This window comes from Haematobia irritans, chromosome 3, assembly GCF_050003625.1.
Source record: "Haematobia irritans isolate KBUSLIRL chromosome 3, ASM5000362v1, whole genome shotgun sequence".
NCBI lineage: Eukaryota > Metazoa > Arthropoda > Insecta > Diptera > Muscidae > Haematobia > Haematobia irritans.
In genome coordinates this window covers 223,370,704-223,386,389 of record NC_134399.1, presented here as the reverse complement: position 1 = coordinate 223,386,389, position 15,686 = coordinate 223,370,704, and the positions used below count along the sequence as shown (strand labels likewise).

Genomic DNA, 15,686 nt, shown 5'->3' with positions numbered 1-15,686 from the left:
TGCTAGTGGGTAATGATGAGGTGGTGATAGGTGCTGACCTTAACGCAAGACATAGTGACTTGACGTAATTAACTCGAGTGGCAGAGTATTGAGGCAATGGTTGGATATGAGTCCTTCACTAATGATACGTCCTACGAATGGACCGACAAGGTGTACGGCAACATCGAGATCATATATAGATATATTCATCACCTCATTAGGAATTAGACCACTGACAATGGGAACAGGATTACGGACATTGGACTATGAATCGGACCATATGGCTGTTCTTTTAGAGACAGACAGGGGTACCCTTCAATCTAAAAACGAGATGGAAGTATTCAATTTTTCCCGAATGAACATTACAAGATTTAAAAGGAGGTTGGCTGAGGAAATTGGCAATGAAATATTACCTACCGATCGTAATGTTTCTATTCGGGAAATTGATGGTGCAGTTGTTAAATTGACAGATGCCTTTAGGACAGTCATGGACGAGACAATCAGGAAGTTTCATCCCAGGGGTGATGGATTTCCTGATCTACCAGCGGACATTATGGACCTCATACGACAAAAGAAGAGAATGAGGAGACGATTGTACAGGACAATGGACGAAACGGTATACCGCACGCTTAAGGCTATAATTGGGAATATGACCAAAATTATTCAGGGCCGAATCAAATGGAGAGATTAATGTACTAACCAATAGACCGGGTGAAACTATTGTTGCAGATCAGGAAAAGGTAGAACTGTTAGCGGACGAATTTTTGAATGTACAACGGGGTGTCTCAGATATTGATGGCCAGATGGATGAGAATATTACTGACTTTAGTACACCGTTAGTTACATTTGGACAGAGATATTTTGCTGACGGGACGGTTATTCAGGATTCTCCAAATATACCCTTGAGACTAATAAAGACTGGTGAAATGGAGAATTACCTAAGGAGACTTAATAATAAAAGGAGTAGTGGACATGATGGTATTCCCAATTACATTCTTAAGCGTGCTGGTGGGCATTTGGCTGGAATTTCGACAGTGATTTTTAATCACTGTTTTTCCACACAGCTGGAAGAAGTCTATTATAGTGCCGATCTTGAAAACACGTAAGGACCCTACGGACCCGAACTGCTACCGACCAATCTCATTGCTGTGCAGCATGGGTAAATTGTTTGAGATAGCGATTTTAGAGCGACTGAATGACCGCATTGAGGATAGTAATATATTATTGGACTGCCAATTTGGCTTTAGGAAAGAGACATCGACAGAACATGCACTTACGTTATTGACGGACAGTATTACTATGGGACTGAATGATAGATGTGCTACAATCGCGGTAAGTCTTGACTTTAGCAAGGCTTTTGATAGCGTTTGGCAGCAAGGACTGTTGAGGAAAATGGGGAATCTTGGATTTTCCCCGGGAATCATTAGGATATTGAAATCCTATCTAGAAGGAAGATCCTTCTCGGTGAAAGTCTCTTCTTTACAAACACCGTCCGGAATGTCGGTGTTTGTAAAGAATCTTACAGTGTGTCGGATCGATACGACTTGTCGGCGATAACTAAATAATCGGTAAATGTGTTATCGATCCCATAAACATGCAGCAGTATCTATTATGCCTTCGGACTTAACTTATAATGTGCACAATATATGGGATATGTTCGACACGAGCACTGTCGTCCGGAATAACTGATAGTCTGTAAAGCGCATTACACAGCATGCGTCTGAACACCAATAAATTTGCTGATTGTATTCCTCTCTTCTACACTTTTTATTATGTTTTTATATTCCACGCATTTTTTAAAGTCTAGAACTTATCCGGACGAAAGTGCAAGTGTCAGCGTTGCCACAACGAGTTTTTATTTTGGACTAGCGAACCATTTTCGAAATTAAAGTAATATCATTTATAACTTAAAATTTTTCAAAAATTTTACTTCTTTTAACAATTTTGTAAAAATTTATTTTTAATACAACATTTTGTGAAAATTTTATTTCCATAGAAAATTTTGTCACAATTTACTTCTGTTAAATATTTTGTCAAAATTTTATTTCTATAGAAAAATTTGTCACAATTTTACTTCTATACAAAATGTTTTCAAAATTTTATTTCTATAGAAAATGTCGTCAAAATTTTATTTCTATAGAAAATTTTGACAAAATTTTATTTCTGTAAATAATTTTGTCAAAATTTTATTTCTGTATAAAATTTTGTCAAAATTTTATTTCTGTAGAAAATTTTGTCAAAATTTTATTTCTGTAGAAATTTTAGTCAAAATTTAATTTCTACAGACAATTTTTTTTTATTTAACTATAAGTTTTTATTCAGTAATCAACCAAATTCCATTTGGTCCGACTAACGGACCAAATTTAAAGGCAGGTTTGAACAGGATTCATGAGGATACTGTAGCTGAAGCGTTGACAAGCTACAAGGTTAATCATGTTCTCGGAGTCCGACCACCGCCCATAGCACCGGAGGAAAAAGAACTCCCACGGCAGACTAGGGTAGTTTTAGCCCAATTAAGATCAGGCAAGGGCAGTCGCCTCAATTCCTACTTATCAGTGATTGATAGCAGCGTAGCTGACGTATGTCCAATTTAAAGGCCGGTACTCTGTTCGGTTTTCGCGTTGAAACTCTATACAAAACCAAAAAATGCGAAAAATTTGCGAAATTTTTTCCATTTGTGATACTTAGTTTTTTCGTGTTGAAAAACTGACGTTTATTGCACGGCGCCATTTGCAATGTGAATTAAGAAATAATTTATTTATTAAAAACTATTTGTGCGGGTTTATAAATCAAACACGGACCATATTTTTGTTCCGAAACTATACAAAGGATCAAAGGAATAGCAGATCAATTGCCCAAGGAAAAATAAAATGTTATTTTGTAAAAACAAGCAACAACCACCAACTTAATCCAATATCGCTCCCTGTAAAATAGCGCCCAAATATTCAGGACCTTATGAAGTGACTGAGCGATCTTCAAAGTACTTTAAGATTCGAATGGGTAGGAACGAAGAGAACGTTACAGTGGATCGACTTAAACCAGCTTACGTCGATGATAACACGACATCGTTTGAAACTCACTCAAGAACAAAGCCCGTCGTTAGTTTCGCACTGGAAGGGGAGTATTGTGGCGACACTCGTTTTTAAATTTGATTTTTTAAATCTAATTTGTTTTGTGTTTTTTGTCAAATTATTTTTTCACTTCAATTTTTACTTTTTCAAATTATTGCTATCAATTTCTAAAAATAAATAATTTTAAATTTTGATAAATAGCGTGCATTATTTGAACCACCTACAATAACACATTTACCGATTATTTAGTCATCGCCGACAAGTCGTATTGATCCGACACACTGTAAGATTCTTTACAAACACCGACATTCCGTCCGGAATAACTGATAGTCTGTAATGCGCTTTATATTCCAAAGCAAATTATCCTTAAAATGGATTATTAAAGAAAAGTACACCCAAAGAAATTTGTTAGTAGGGACAGCAGAAAAGTCTGCTGAAAAAGGGACAGCAGTCACTGTTTGCTGAAATAGCAAACATTTCTGCTATTTTTTAAGCTCGATTGCATATTGAATATTTATCGAATTGAGGCATAACAGCAAACAAAATGTTTGCTGATCGTATTTAGGAGCTTGTAAGTATATTACAGTACAAAAATATACCAAAAACTACTTTTGGTTCTTAAATATGCTTTGAGGAAAAATTTACAACCCAAACATTTTCTAATTTGTTGTTCATTAGGTCCTGAAGTACAAAAATATAACAGCAGACATCGACTGCTGTTTTTAGCGGACTTTTTTCTATGAGTGTAATCGTGAAAAAATTGAGATTTTAAGGTGGGTATTAAGTTCGAGTTTAGCCGCTAAAAACGTCATTTTTTCAAGATTACTTTTCTTTAATAATACATTTTAAGGAATACATACTTTGTGAAAATTTGCTTTGGGCTTTTCCCCATCAAGTTATAATAAAATTTGCAACAAATACGTATAATTTCATGCATTTTTCTTACTGATTTAGTTTTCACTTTAGCGATTTTAAGGCCGGTACTATGTTCATTCTTGCGAAAAATTTTTATAGAAACCATTATTTCGCACATAGAAAGCGGTGTTTATTTAGGTAACTTGGAGCGATATTTTACAGGGAGCGATATTGAATTAAGTTGGTGGTTGCTGTTTGTTATTACAAAATTAACATTTTATTTTCCTTGGGCAATTGATCTGCTGCTCCTTTGATCCTTTGTATAGTTTCGGAACAAAAATATAATCCGTGTTTGTGTTATAAACCCACACAAATAGTTTTAATAAATAAATTATTTCTTAATTCACATTGCAAATGGCGCCATGCTATAAACGTCAGTTTTTCAACACGAAAAAAACATAGTACTAAAAATGGAAAAATTTCGCTAGTTTTTCGCATTTTTTAATTTTGTATGGAGTTTCAACGCGAAAACCGAACAGAGTACCGGCCTTTAGCGGCTAAACTCGAACTTAATACTCACCTTAAAGGTGAGTACTATGTTCGTATTTTTCACCAAAACACTAAATTAAAAGTACAAAAATCTGTGTGAAGACGATTATATTTTTATAAAGTCTTGTGAAATAATGAATGGAAAAGATCTAAGGAATTGATTGTGAACTATTTTATATTTACAATTTAATTAATTTAAAAAAGTAACCGTGAAAACAAGCTGGTTTTCAGCTTGAAAACTAAACATAGTACTCAGCTTAAAGGTGAGTATTAAGTTCGAGTTTAAGGTGGGTATTAAGTTCGAGTTTAGCCGCTAATTTTCACTAAAGTGAAAACTAAATGAGTAAAAAACGTCATAAAATTATACATATTTGTCGCAGATTTCATTATAACTTGATGGGGAATATCCCAAAGCAAATTTTCACAAAATGTATATTCCTTAAAATGGATTATTAAAGAAAAGTAGTCGTTAAAAATTGACGATTTTAGCGGCTAAACTCGAACTTAATACCCACCTTTAGCCGCTAAAATCGCCATTTTTTCACGATTACTTTTCTTTAATAATACTTTTTAAGGAATACAAACTTTGTGAAAATTTGCTTTGGGCTATTCCCCATCAAGTTATAATAAAATCTGCGACAAATATGTATAATTTTATGCCATTTTTTAATGATTTAGTTTTCACTTTAGTGAAAAAATGCGGCTAAAGTCGAACTTAGTACCCACCTATACTGCGGATTTCCACCTAGCATTTTATGTTTCTAAATTAATTGATTTTAAAAAGTAACCGAGAAAACAAACTTGTTTTAATTTTGAACATAGTAAAAAAAAATAAAGTCAACGGCGATATCAAATATTATTAATAAACTTTCAAAAATTATAAATGCTAAAAAAGAACCGCTTCATAAATAAGAAAATCGGTTAACTAGTGTTGTAAAACGGGAAACCGGTTTACTTATCGAAATAACGAAGTATTTGGTAGTCATTTGGTGGTAAACTGACAATCGAACACAATAGTTTTGATGGACACAGGACAATAAAAAGCAAAACATAGGAAGATTTGATTTCAATTATAACAATAAATATTGGCCTGATTTGGACACCACCAGTTGCTTTGTAAAGATCACCTTGTCCGTGGAGTTTACTCCAAAATATTCGCGTGTGTAAAATCTGTGCAAATCCATTGGAAAATGTTGGTGAAAATATTGTAAACCATCTTCGGCCATCTTTATTTTGAGGAGGAGGCGGAATTTATAAATCCAGGGCAAACACTTGCCTCCATTCAAGAGGAAAACAAAACTAATTGCTCCTGGTTTGGCAAAAACAGCGACTCAAGTGGGCCCAGAAGAATCAAATAGAAAATTTATATATGCTAAAGAAATTTTTAAAAATTAAATGGATAAAGGTCAATTAGCAAACCCCCCTATTGCAGCAGCTTCTTGTAACAAAGATGACGTAGTAGCCGTCACTGTGACAAAAAAGGAAAAATCTCATTCAGCAACAACGGAGACGAATGATGCTGCCATCGTTACATCCCAGACAAAGACGACGTTGGCCGCGACGCGTGGCAAAGACATCAATGAAAAGAAAGGGGAAGGCAAACACCATATCAGCGAGGTAACTGAAAGAAAGGAAGAAATCAATTTGAAGCAAGTAACATTTTGTATAACCCTCCATTTTAGTTTCACTCCGATACAGAGGAATTATTGGGATCGGTAACAACATACAATTGTCATGGAACCCGTACCAGTGCCAGGGTCATCCAGAAGATGAGGCAAGATCAACAAACGCGTCCCACAACTCCACCACCAGCTGAACGCGAAAACACACGTAAAGATGAAAGGGCGTCATCACAGAAAACCCCATCACAAGTAAGGGCCAATCGGCCCACATGGTCAAATGTAGAACGCAACCATTTCTTTGATGCTCTCAATGAATTTGGAAAGGACTTTGAAGCTATTGGAAATTTTATCAATTCCAAATTGAAACGGCGTAGTCCAGCAGTTGATGTCTCATTTAAATCAAAGGACCAAGTGCGACAGCATTACTATCAAACATATCATAAAATATGCAAATATGTCAGGTTCTCTGAAGGTTTGTTGAGAAAATTTCATAAATTGAGATATTTTTATCCTGAGAACTTAAAACACGTTGATATACAGCGCACATTGAGTTATTAACTGCGCAGTAAATTGTATATGATTGTAAACAAATTTTGCTCTCGTTAGTTTTATCTATTACACCGACTTCAAGTTTTAAAATCTCAAAATATAAATAAATTGTACAGTTAGTTATAAAACATGTATATCCTTTAATTTTCAGAGGTTCGTAAACCCGCCCAGGAATTGTACGCTCTCATAAATTATGGCGAGATGAGGCGAAAGTTACAATTTGTAACCGATAAGCATTTTATGAAACTCAAAAATCTCGTTTATCATGGTCATGTCACTGTACGTTGTAAGGGGAAAAATATACGCATTAAAACGCCCTCATGCAAGGCTTTAAGGCGTCTCAACCAATTAGACGGTAAGTTATGAATAAAACAGTATCTTCATCGCTACTATCCTTGTACATTTTCCAGATTCTCTTGAGGATATAAGATTGCCATCAAAAATTGAAGTACTAATAAGTCCTTTAAATATGGAGGCATTTGGCCGTGTTCAAACAATCGCCCAGAATCCCAGATGTCGCACCACAGTGCCATTGCATAAGAAATTGGTCAATTTTATTAATATGTTTCAACATAAGTGGCGTAGCATGGATGTTCGTGTATCAGAAGAAGCAAAACTGCTCAATACCAGTGAAACACAAAATACTAGTAACGCCCAGGCAATGGATAATCAAATACATGATTCGGAAATATGTTTCCTACCCAAACCTGGTGTAGTCATACATCGACCATTGCTTAGTATTACGGAATATCTTAGTAGCGTTAACATTTGCTTAACGGCATACGAAGAGCGCATGGGAATTACAGTAAGAGGAGAAATGCTTAATGCGGAACGCCATAATACTACTTCAGCGAATGCTATCAATACATCCATTGCGACACAGTCTTCCACCCCATCCACCACTACAAGCAACAAACGCTCTCGTACCGAAAGTGGTTCTGAGAAAAAATCACCCGATCACAATAAGCGGACCAAAAGTGCTGAAAATATTAGTGAAATTGCAATACAAAGCTCTATGGAAGACATACCCTCTGCCACACCATTGTCTTTGACAGAAATGGAATCCTTACCATGCGGTAAACAAGAAATCAGTTGTGATGAATTGAGTGATGAAATTCATGAACTTCTATCGGATCCCATAGAATTAAATGTTACGAAAGAGGAAACCACCCCAGCACCAGTTGAAAAGAATTCTGCACAGTTACAAACCCAGATAAATACAACAATCCCCGCCGATATATCCCTGACAACCACACCGCAAGTGACTTCAGTGCGTGCCAAATCATCACGAAATACTAACTCAAAATCTTCACGTTCAGTATTCAAACCCTTACTTAATGACGATGTCATACAACGCATTCGAAGTGGCTGGACCGCTTCAAAAGCTGGTGATATAACGATTGGTGACCTCTATGTAGTATTGGGTCATGATTCAAAATTAGAACTCGATTATTATTGGTTACCAGAAAACAAATCGAACATTGAATCTCATCCCAGTTCTTGTTATGGCCTGGGTACAGAAGGTGCAGATATGGAGTTAAAAGAACCTACGGTCTTGAGTAATAAACTAAAACAGCTATTGCTAATAGCAAATTTAAGCGATCGAATGAGAAAACGTCCTTGCAATTGCGATCGAAATAGTGTCGTGAAGTCTAGGGTAAGTTCCGTTAATTTTCTATATACACTGAAAAAAATATCCCAATATTTCTTCAATTAAAGTATAGTCTAATTGATTAGCTCCCTATTCCTGAAAATTGAATTAATTCGTATAAATTTTGAAAGTTTTAGTATTTTTTTGAGTTTTTGGCGTGAGAATGAATTTAATCTAAGTTCGGATGGTCGAATTTTTTCTTATAACGAAAAACTCCATATATACTGTCGGGCTTCAATTCAATTTTAATTTGAACAGAGAGTAGGACAAAAATTGTTTTTGTTTTTAAAAACAAACTATCAAAAATCAATTCTATGAATCAATCTTTTAATCTGTACCTCATACAAGTTTTTCAATTAAACATTAATTGAGTCAATTGATTTCCCGATTAGTTGATTGTTTGTTTCATCAATTATGTTATTTTTATATTTTATAAATTTCAGTTCGAACGAGATTTTGCTGCTCGAGGCTGTATGGCCAATAAATCTTTATATGGGACTTCAAACATTGGAGTTAAACAAAGCGATACCAATAGTGGTATGTTCAGGCAACCAATGGTGCCCTACCGTCGAACAACTATAGATCCGGTGAAGCAGCTAACTACGGTAGATAACTTCATGCCTAGTTTTAATAACATGCAATAACAAAACAAATCTCTTTTAGCTTACACGTCAAAAAATGTCTCGTCAAATATTGGTTCAAAGGCTATTGTTGCCCAGCAATGGTTATGCAAACACTACGACTAGCATTAATAGTGCGAATAATAATAACCACAACCCCGGCATATTACCATCATCACCATCTATAAGAAATACTAGTCAAGTGCCTTGGAATTCAACAACTAAAGCAACAATCACCACCACCATAGTCCCTGCCCCATCCCATACGAAAAATAATACAGGCACTGATAGTCAAGAGTTATCAGCATTTCTTGACTCGTTAAACAATGAGAGCCAGACAATAAGTGAGATTCCTTCTGAAGTCGAAACATCACGCAACGAAAAGCAGACTAATTTAGAAGAAACAGGAGATAGAACTGATGGGCCTACATCGGTGCATTCGGTTGACAGTGCTTTTGATGAATCATCAAGTATGAAACCTATTTTTATTATTTTTATCTACGTTACATTGAGTCAGATTATTTTTAATATTGTTGAGAAATTCAGGCCTTGTAAAAGCCATTCTATCTACAATTCCAAATGTCAGAAAGTGTAATTTTAAAATAGGATTTTTTAATTCAAGAATTTTTTTTTTTTTAATTAAATCTCGACCTTTGGAAAATGACGAAATTATCCAGCTCCAAGAAGATAAGAACCTACTTTCGTTGACAAATCGGATGATTATTGTTTTATGTAGTGGCTTAGAGATTCTGAGGAAGGAGATAATGATTATTTTCATGTTGACTTCCCTGCAGCTTTACTGCAGCCGTTTAAATTACCTTTTCCCCATAAGCATTTTTTCAATAATGATTATTTCATATGGATTGCAATTGCAGTTAATTTTTTTATTTATTTATTTTTTTTTTATTTCAACTTTATTAGTAACATAGTAAATGTTTTGCTTTGTCCTGGTGAATCCTATCTTTAAACAAAGTCGGCTAAATATTCCTCATAATAGACGCACAGTCAGTCGATATAGGTTTATATTCATATATATTTATATGTCTAATATGTAGACTCGGGCAGGGCTGTGGAGTCGGAGCCTGAGTCGGAGTCGTAGAAATTTCGATCGACTCCGGCGAAACAAAATTTTAAAAACACTTTATATCTTTGTAACTAAAGAAATATTTCGACAAATTAGATTCCATTAGAGTTTTTAATCAGGCCACTCAAAGTGTATTTATATGGGTGAAATTTCACGGTGATATAAAAAGTAGGTTTTACTACAATATGGGCTTAATTGATCAATTGTATTTTTAACATATTAAAATATAAATCCTATAGATCCTCTATATACTCTAGATAAAGCTACAATTTAAAGGCAATAAGCAGTATCTGAATTTTTGGCAGTCATTTTTTTTTTTAATTTTTGGCGAGTTCGAAGATGTGTCATACCGAACAATTTTGTGATATAGCACCTACATATAAACCAAACTTCCGATTTGTTTTAAGAAATTTTTCCCAGTCTAAAATTTTAAGAAGTTTTGTCAGAAATCTCGAATTTAGAGTCATTTGAGATCCATACATAAATGAGGAAATTTACCCAATTACTTGAGAAATCTACATAATTACTTGAGAAATCTCCTTATACATCCGATGTCCTTGGAAGCTGTAATTTTAAATTAAAACTCTGCCAACGTGCCATCTGAGCCTGTCTTTTGGGAGAAAGTTTGTTTCATCAAAGTCACTTGAAATTCTTTACATTAAATTAATGGCCTGTAATGTCCATAACTGATAGACCATTTATAAATCGATGTTTCACTATTTTACTTCCATAGAAGTAGTCGTAATTGTAGAGCTATTGCTGTCTTCTTTTGTATGTTAGTGGTTATTAAAAATTCCGCTCGTCCTAATTTTTGGCAGTTTAAATCTGTTTTATATATCCGACACATTACATTTTTTAACATCTAAACTTTCTATCTGATTAGTCCGACATTTTGATTTTTGTGTATCTTTCTGTTAGTGTTTCTATTTTATATAGATTTATTTTTTTATAAAATTCTTATATAGACCAATACCAGAATTTTACTTCTTAAACTTCTGGAAGCCTAATTATTTTTTTATAAATATATATTCTAGAGATTGTTGTTATACCCATATTTTGATGTGGTCTGATGTCGTATTTTAATTTATTGTTCTTTACATCCCTAAAATGCTGAGCTTTGTCGTCGAGTCGTATCAAAATTAAAAATTAGAGTTCTTTTGGATATATAAACACATATGGCAAAATAGAGTATTTATATCGGTCTATTTTTGGAACCAAGGCCGTATTCAGGGGGGGAATGAGGGGGATCAAGCCCCCCCCCCCTCCCCGAAAAGAATGAATATTTTTATATAAATATATATTTTTAGCTGCATAGAAAAATCTTATCGAAGATGTTGAAGAAAAGCTGGAGGTTTTATTTTGAAAAACGCTTACCTATAAAACTTGCACAAATCATAGAATACTAGTTGAAAAGCCCGTCAAACGACGGTCGAAAAAACAAATTGTTTTTGTTCTCGCACCACAAATTTCATTTTTGGAAAATGTCTTTCTGCTTTTTATTTGTGTTTGTTGTTCTTTTTGTGAACATGACTCGCTTTGTTTGGCTATAGCAACAACAACGAAACAGCCAAACACACATGTGTAAATGAAATGGCGCAAAACCTGCGAAAAGAACCTGCCTAATTCAGCGATGGAAGCACTTGGAGAGTGCAATAAAGAGATATTTCCAAACGAGCATATTCTTTTAAAAATTTTGGTCACTTTGCCAGTTACTCAGGGGTGGAAAATACAATTTTTAAGAAAGTACAAAAAAGGTATTTTTTGAGCGGAAAGGTACTTTTTACTAAATTTCAACAAAAATTTCACTGGAAAATTATTGTCAAGAGACTAAATTTTAAAGAAAATAAAATTTTGACAAAATTTTCTATATAAATAAAATTTTGACAAAATTTTCTATATAAATAAAATTTTGTAAAAATTTTCTATAGAAATAAAATTTTGCAAAAAAAAATCTGTGAAAAAAAAATGTTGCAAAATTTTTTCTACAGAAATAAAATTTTGCAAAAATTTCCTATAGAAATAAAATTAGTACAAAATTTTCAATTGAAATAAAATTTTGACAAAATTTTCTATAAAAATAAAATTTTGCAAAAATTCTATATAGAAATAAAATTTTGACAACATTTTCTACCGAAATAAAAAAATCGATAATATAGAATCGCATTCTTTTTTCGACTAAAACATTCTTGAAGTTCAATAAAATCATGTTTTTGACTATGTCTTTTACAAAATCGAGATTTTCTTCCCACATGAACATGTCTGTTTTGCCATATTTGTAAAAGACTATTAGCAAATAAGGTTGATAAAGACTTTCTCAAAATATTAAAATATTTTGTCAATGCTATTGTACCATAAATCTGATATCGACTCAAAAATGTCTACACAAAATGTACTAAATCATTCGCGGGGGTACTACGGTACTGACCGGGGTGAAAAAGTATTGAAAAACTATAGTAGTATAGTACTATAGTACTGCATTTTCCATCCCTGCAGTTACTACGTACTCATCCGAACTTTCATTTTCAACAATGAAGAGATTAAAGACGTATCTTAGAAATTCGACTAGCGAGAGTAGACTCAATGGATTGGCATTAATGTCGGTTCATCGCCGAATAAATGTGCCGACTGAAGAAGTAATTGATTTGTTTGCTGCCCAAAAAGCCCGTCGGCTCAATTTAATATTATAAAAATATTGTATACATATGCATAAATAAAATTTTCTACACATGAGATTATATGAATATTTCTTTTTTAAGTTGATCGAGTTTCACAAAAATTACCCAAGGCTGGTAAAGTTACATTACCAAGGGTTGTGTAGTTGTTATTCTGATATCTGATATGGACAAGATTAAAGGCCGAATTTTGAATTTCTAGTTGTTCAGACTTATAACAAGACATCGACTTATATGTGTATGCTTTAATTACTAAAATAAACTGTTTAATTTTATTTTTTTACAGATACAAGTTTCCTTAATGGGCTCACTCCCATGCATCTAATTAGGGATTCTACATCCAATTCAAGATGGCTTGAGGATAATATTAACGATTTCTCTCTGACTAGTCTTTTGGGCCATTTAGATGACATCAACGCTGGTCGAGATATTTTGGTAAGTAAACTTACTCCGTTCGTTTTGTTTCTCAAGTATCTATATGAAAATATCTTTTTAGGATCCTTCTTCAACCATGTCGGTCATCAGCGAAAGTAGTGTTGATTACATGCACAAATTTCAAGAGATTTCGGCCTTATTACAAAGCCAAGAAAAAGATTAACTTTAAGATAAGCTAAAACCCCACCATATTACCACATTTCCCCGTAGATTTCCTCCCACCCAAAGTACTGATTTTAACAGGGCCTTCGTTTATTTTTTAATACCATCTATGTTTGCTTTTTAAATAATTTAATATTTTAAGTTTATGCTTGTGAAATTTAGATCTATAGTTTTTAAAGTTTTGTGTTAAAAACAAAATTAAGTATTATTATAAAGTTTCATGTATTTGGACGTATTCTCCCTTTAAGTTAATGTTAAGCTAAAAATTCACTCTCTCATTTTATCGAGGTTATTATATTATTGCGAAAACTTATAAGACTCTTATAATAACCAATGTGGAAAAATAGTAATTTAATACATACATGTATAACCAACACCAATTAAAATATCATTTATATAATAAATTTTAAATTATAATTGGAAGCGTATTGTTGTTGTTTTTTTTTTGTACTCGTGATACTTACCAGGTATACCGGTATGAAATGAGCGGTGGCACTCATTTTCCACACTTTTGGATCTTTCCCATAGCTTTTAAACGGGCATTTGCTGTCCATCTCCATCCAATATCGTTTGCAATTCGGCGTTTTCAAACTTTTTTGGTGGTCTTCACTTCATACCTGGTACTTAATAATGGACATTGGAAGTACTTACCATCCTCAATGAAACATGTTAATTGTTTACTTTTGAGAATTGTACGTACGTTGTAGTAAGTATCATGTACTTCTATCTTTGTAGGTTTTACTTCTACGCCAGTCTCTCTAGCCCATTTCCCAGTCATCTGGGGGGGGTTTTCTGTATGATATCTCTAATCGTATCTGGCAATTTTCCACCGATTACTAATACCGCATCATATAGGTATGCCACCACTTTTCTATTTTATTTTTTAAATGAGGCCTATTTGATTACAAGTTCGTGGATCTGGACAAACGAAAAGGTGACGCCTGTCATGTGACTCTTGGGTGTAGATGGGACACACCTCAGCTACGCTGCTATCAATCACTGGTCTGCCGTAGAAGGTCTCTTTCATCCCGTGCTATGGGCGGTGGTCGAGAAGAGAACTTGTAGATTTTCATCGATTCAGCTACAGTATCCGCATGCATACTGTTCAGACCTGTGTGGTATGGTGCCTGATCTAGTGGCTCTCTTTTGTAACGCTGGATATCGCGCTCTCTAAGGTGAAGATCAACACTTTTCATTCCTGGGTGGTGGTTGTCTATCCATAAGATGGTACTTTGAATGGTTAATGCGATGTCAATTAGAGGTGTGCACGTGACACCAAATTGTCGTGACTCACGAAAATGTTCGTGACTCACGCGTAAGTCTTGAGTCACGCTGATGGTAACTGCGTGAGTCACGGAAATAATATCTTCGTGAGTATGCGTGAGTAACGAATTTCGGAAAAATACGCTCACGAAAATAATCCCGCTTACGAACATAAAATGCTTACGAGTTCAATTCATTTATAATTTTAGTGACATCCTAAGTGTTAAAAGTTTTGTAACGCTCTCGATTTTAATCATAGTCATATTTTCAGTCAGGTTCTATAGGTAAATTACTCATAAAATTATTCGTAAGTCACGAGGTTTCTCGTGATTCACGACATTTAAAAGATTTTCGTGCTTGAGTACAAATTTTATTTTCGTGGGCGTGCGTGAGTCCTACCAAAAAATATCGTGCGTGAGCGTGATTAAAATATTACTCACGTGCACACCTCTAAAGTCGATCTAGGACATACTACTTTGATAACATATATGTAATTGTGTCTATGTGCAGTGAAACCTCTCAAACCCTGAAAACCGGTCACCTCCCAAACATGGACAGTTGTCTGGGGATGTTTGCTATATTAAGACATTAAAATTAACCTCTCATACCTGAACACCTCTCAACTGTGGAAAAAATTGGACGACTGTGGGTATCCATCTTTCAGAGGTTTCACTGTATAGGGATGATCTCGGTCTCCACATAAACGTGCTCCAGGAGACATCCTTTGCAGTTGTAAGGGCAGCGTTCTGACAGATCTGTCACTTGTTTGACGTGTCCATACTAGCGCTTCATACTGTATCACTGACCGGCCAATTGCCTTATATGAAGCCAAGAAGGTTTCTATCAGAGAACGGCTGCGATCTACCGCAACCGACCAGTGTATTTAGTAAACACCAATATTTGCAATCTTAAAACACCAATTGGTAAAAAAAAAGTTCAACCATCAATATCCAATGCTGTTTGTTAGTATGAGTGTTGGTCTCTCGAAAACACCGTAGTAAAGCAATCACACAAATTGGTTACCCATAACTCAGCAGTTTGGTATTCTCTTATTTGGTACTCTCTCAATTCTCTTGAGCTAATGCCAACTGCTGGTAATTGTTGTTGTTGAGTGAAATCACACTTAAGTGCCACACTCGTTTTTTGTTTACCGAGTGTTGTTACGATGTCGATT

At 34.5% G+C, this 15,686-nt stretch overlaps 2 protein-coding genes across 2 annotated transcripts; both read left to right on the top strand.

Moving 5' to 3' along the window:
• Positions 1-217: 217 nt before the first annotated feature.
• LOC142231457 (uncharacterized) lies at positions 218-3,125 on the top strand. The gene is made up of 5 exons (XM_075302064.1): positions 218-573; positions 647-1,081; positions 1,134-1,311; positions 1,782-1,830; positions 2,914-3,125. The coding sequence occupies exons 1-5, from the start codon at positions 218-220 to the stop codon at positions 3,123-3,125; spliced, it is 1,230 nt and encodes a 409-aa protein (XP_075158179.1).
• A 2,332-nt stretch (positions 3,126-5,457) lies between these two features.
• Positions 5,458-13,672, top strand: crm (cramped chromatin regulator). The gene is made up of 8 exons (XM_075303188.1): positions 5,458-6,071; positions 6,137-6,548; positions 6,777-6,980; positions 7,036-8,282; positions 8,720-8,881; positions 8,940-9,366; positions 12,939-13,087; positions 13,149-13,672. Exons 1-8 carry the CDS (start codon positions 5,850-5,852, stop codon positions 13,248-13,250), a joined length of 2,925 nt encoding a protein of 974 aa, XP_075159303.1. The 5' UTR covers positions 5,458-5,849; the 3' UTR covers positions 13,251-13,672.
• Positions 13,673-15,686: the final 2,014 nt, after the last annotated feature.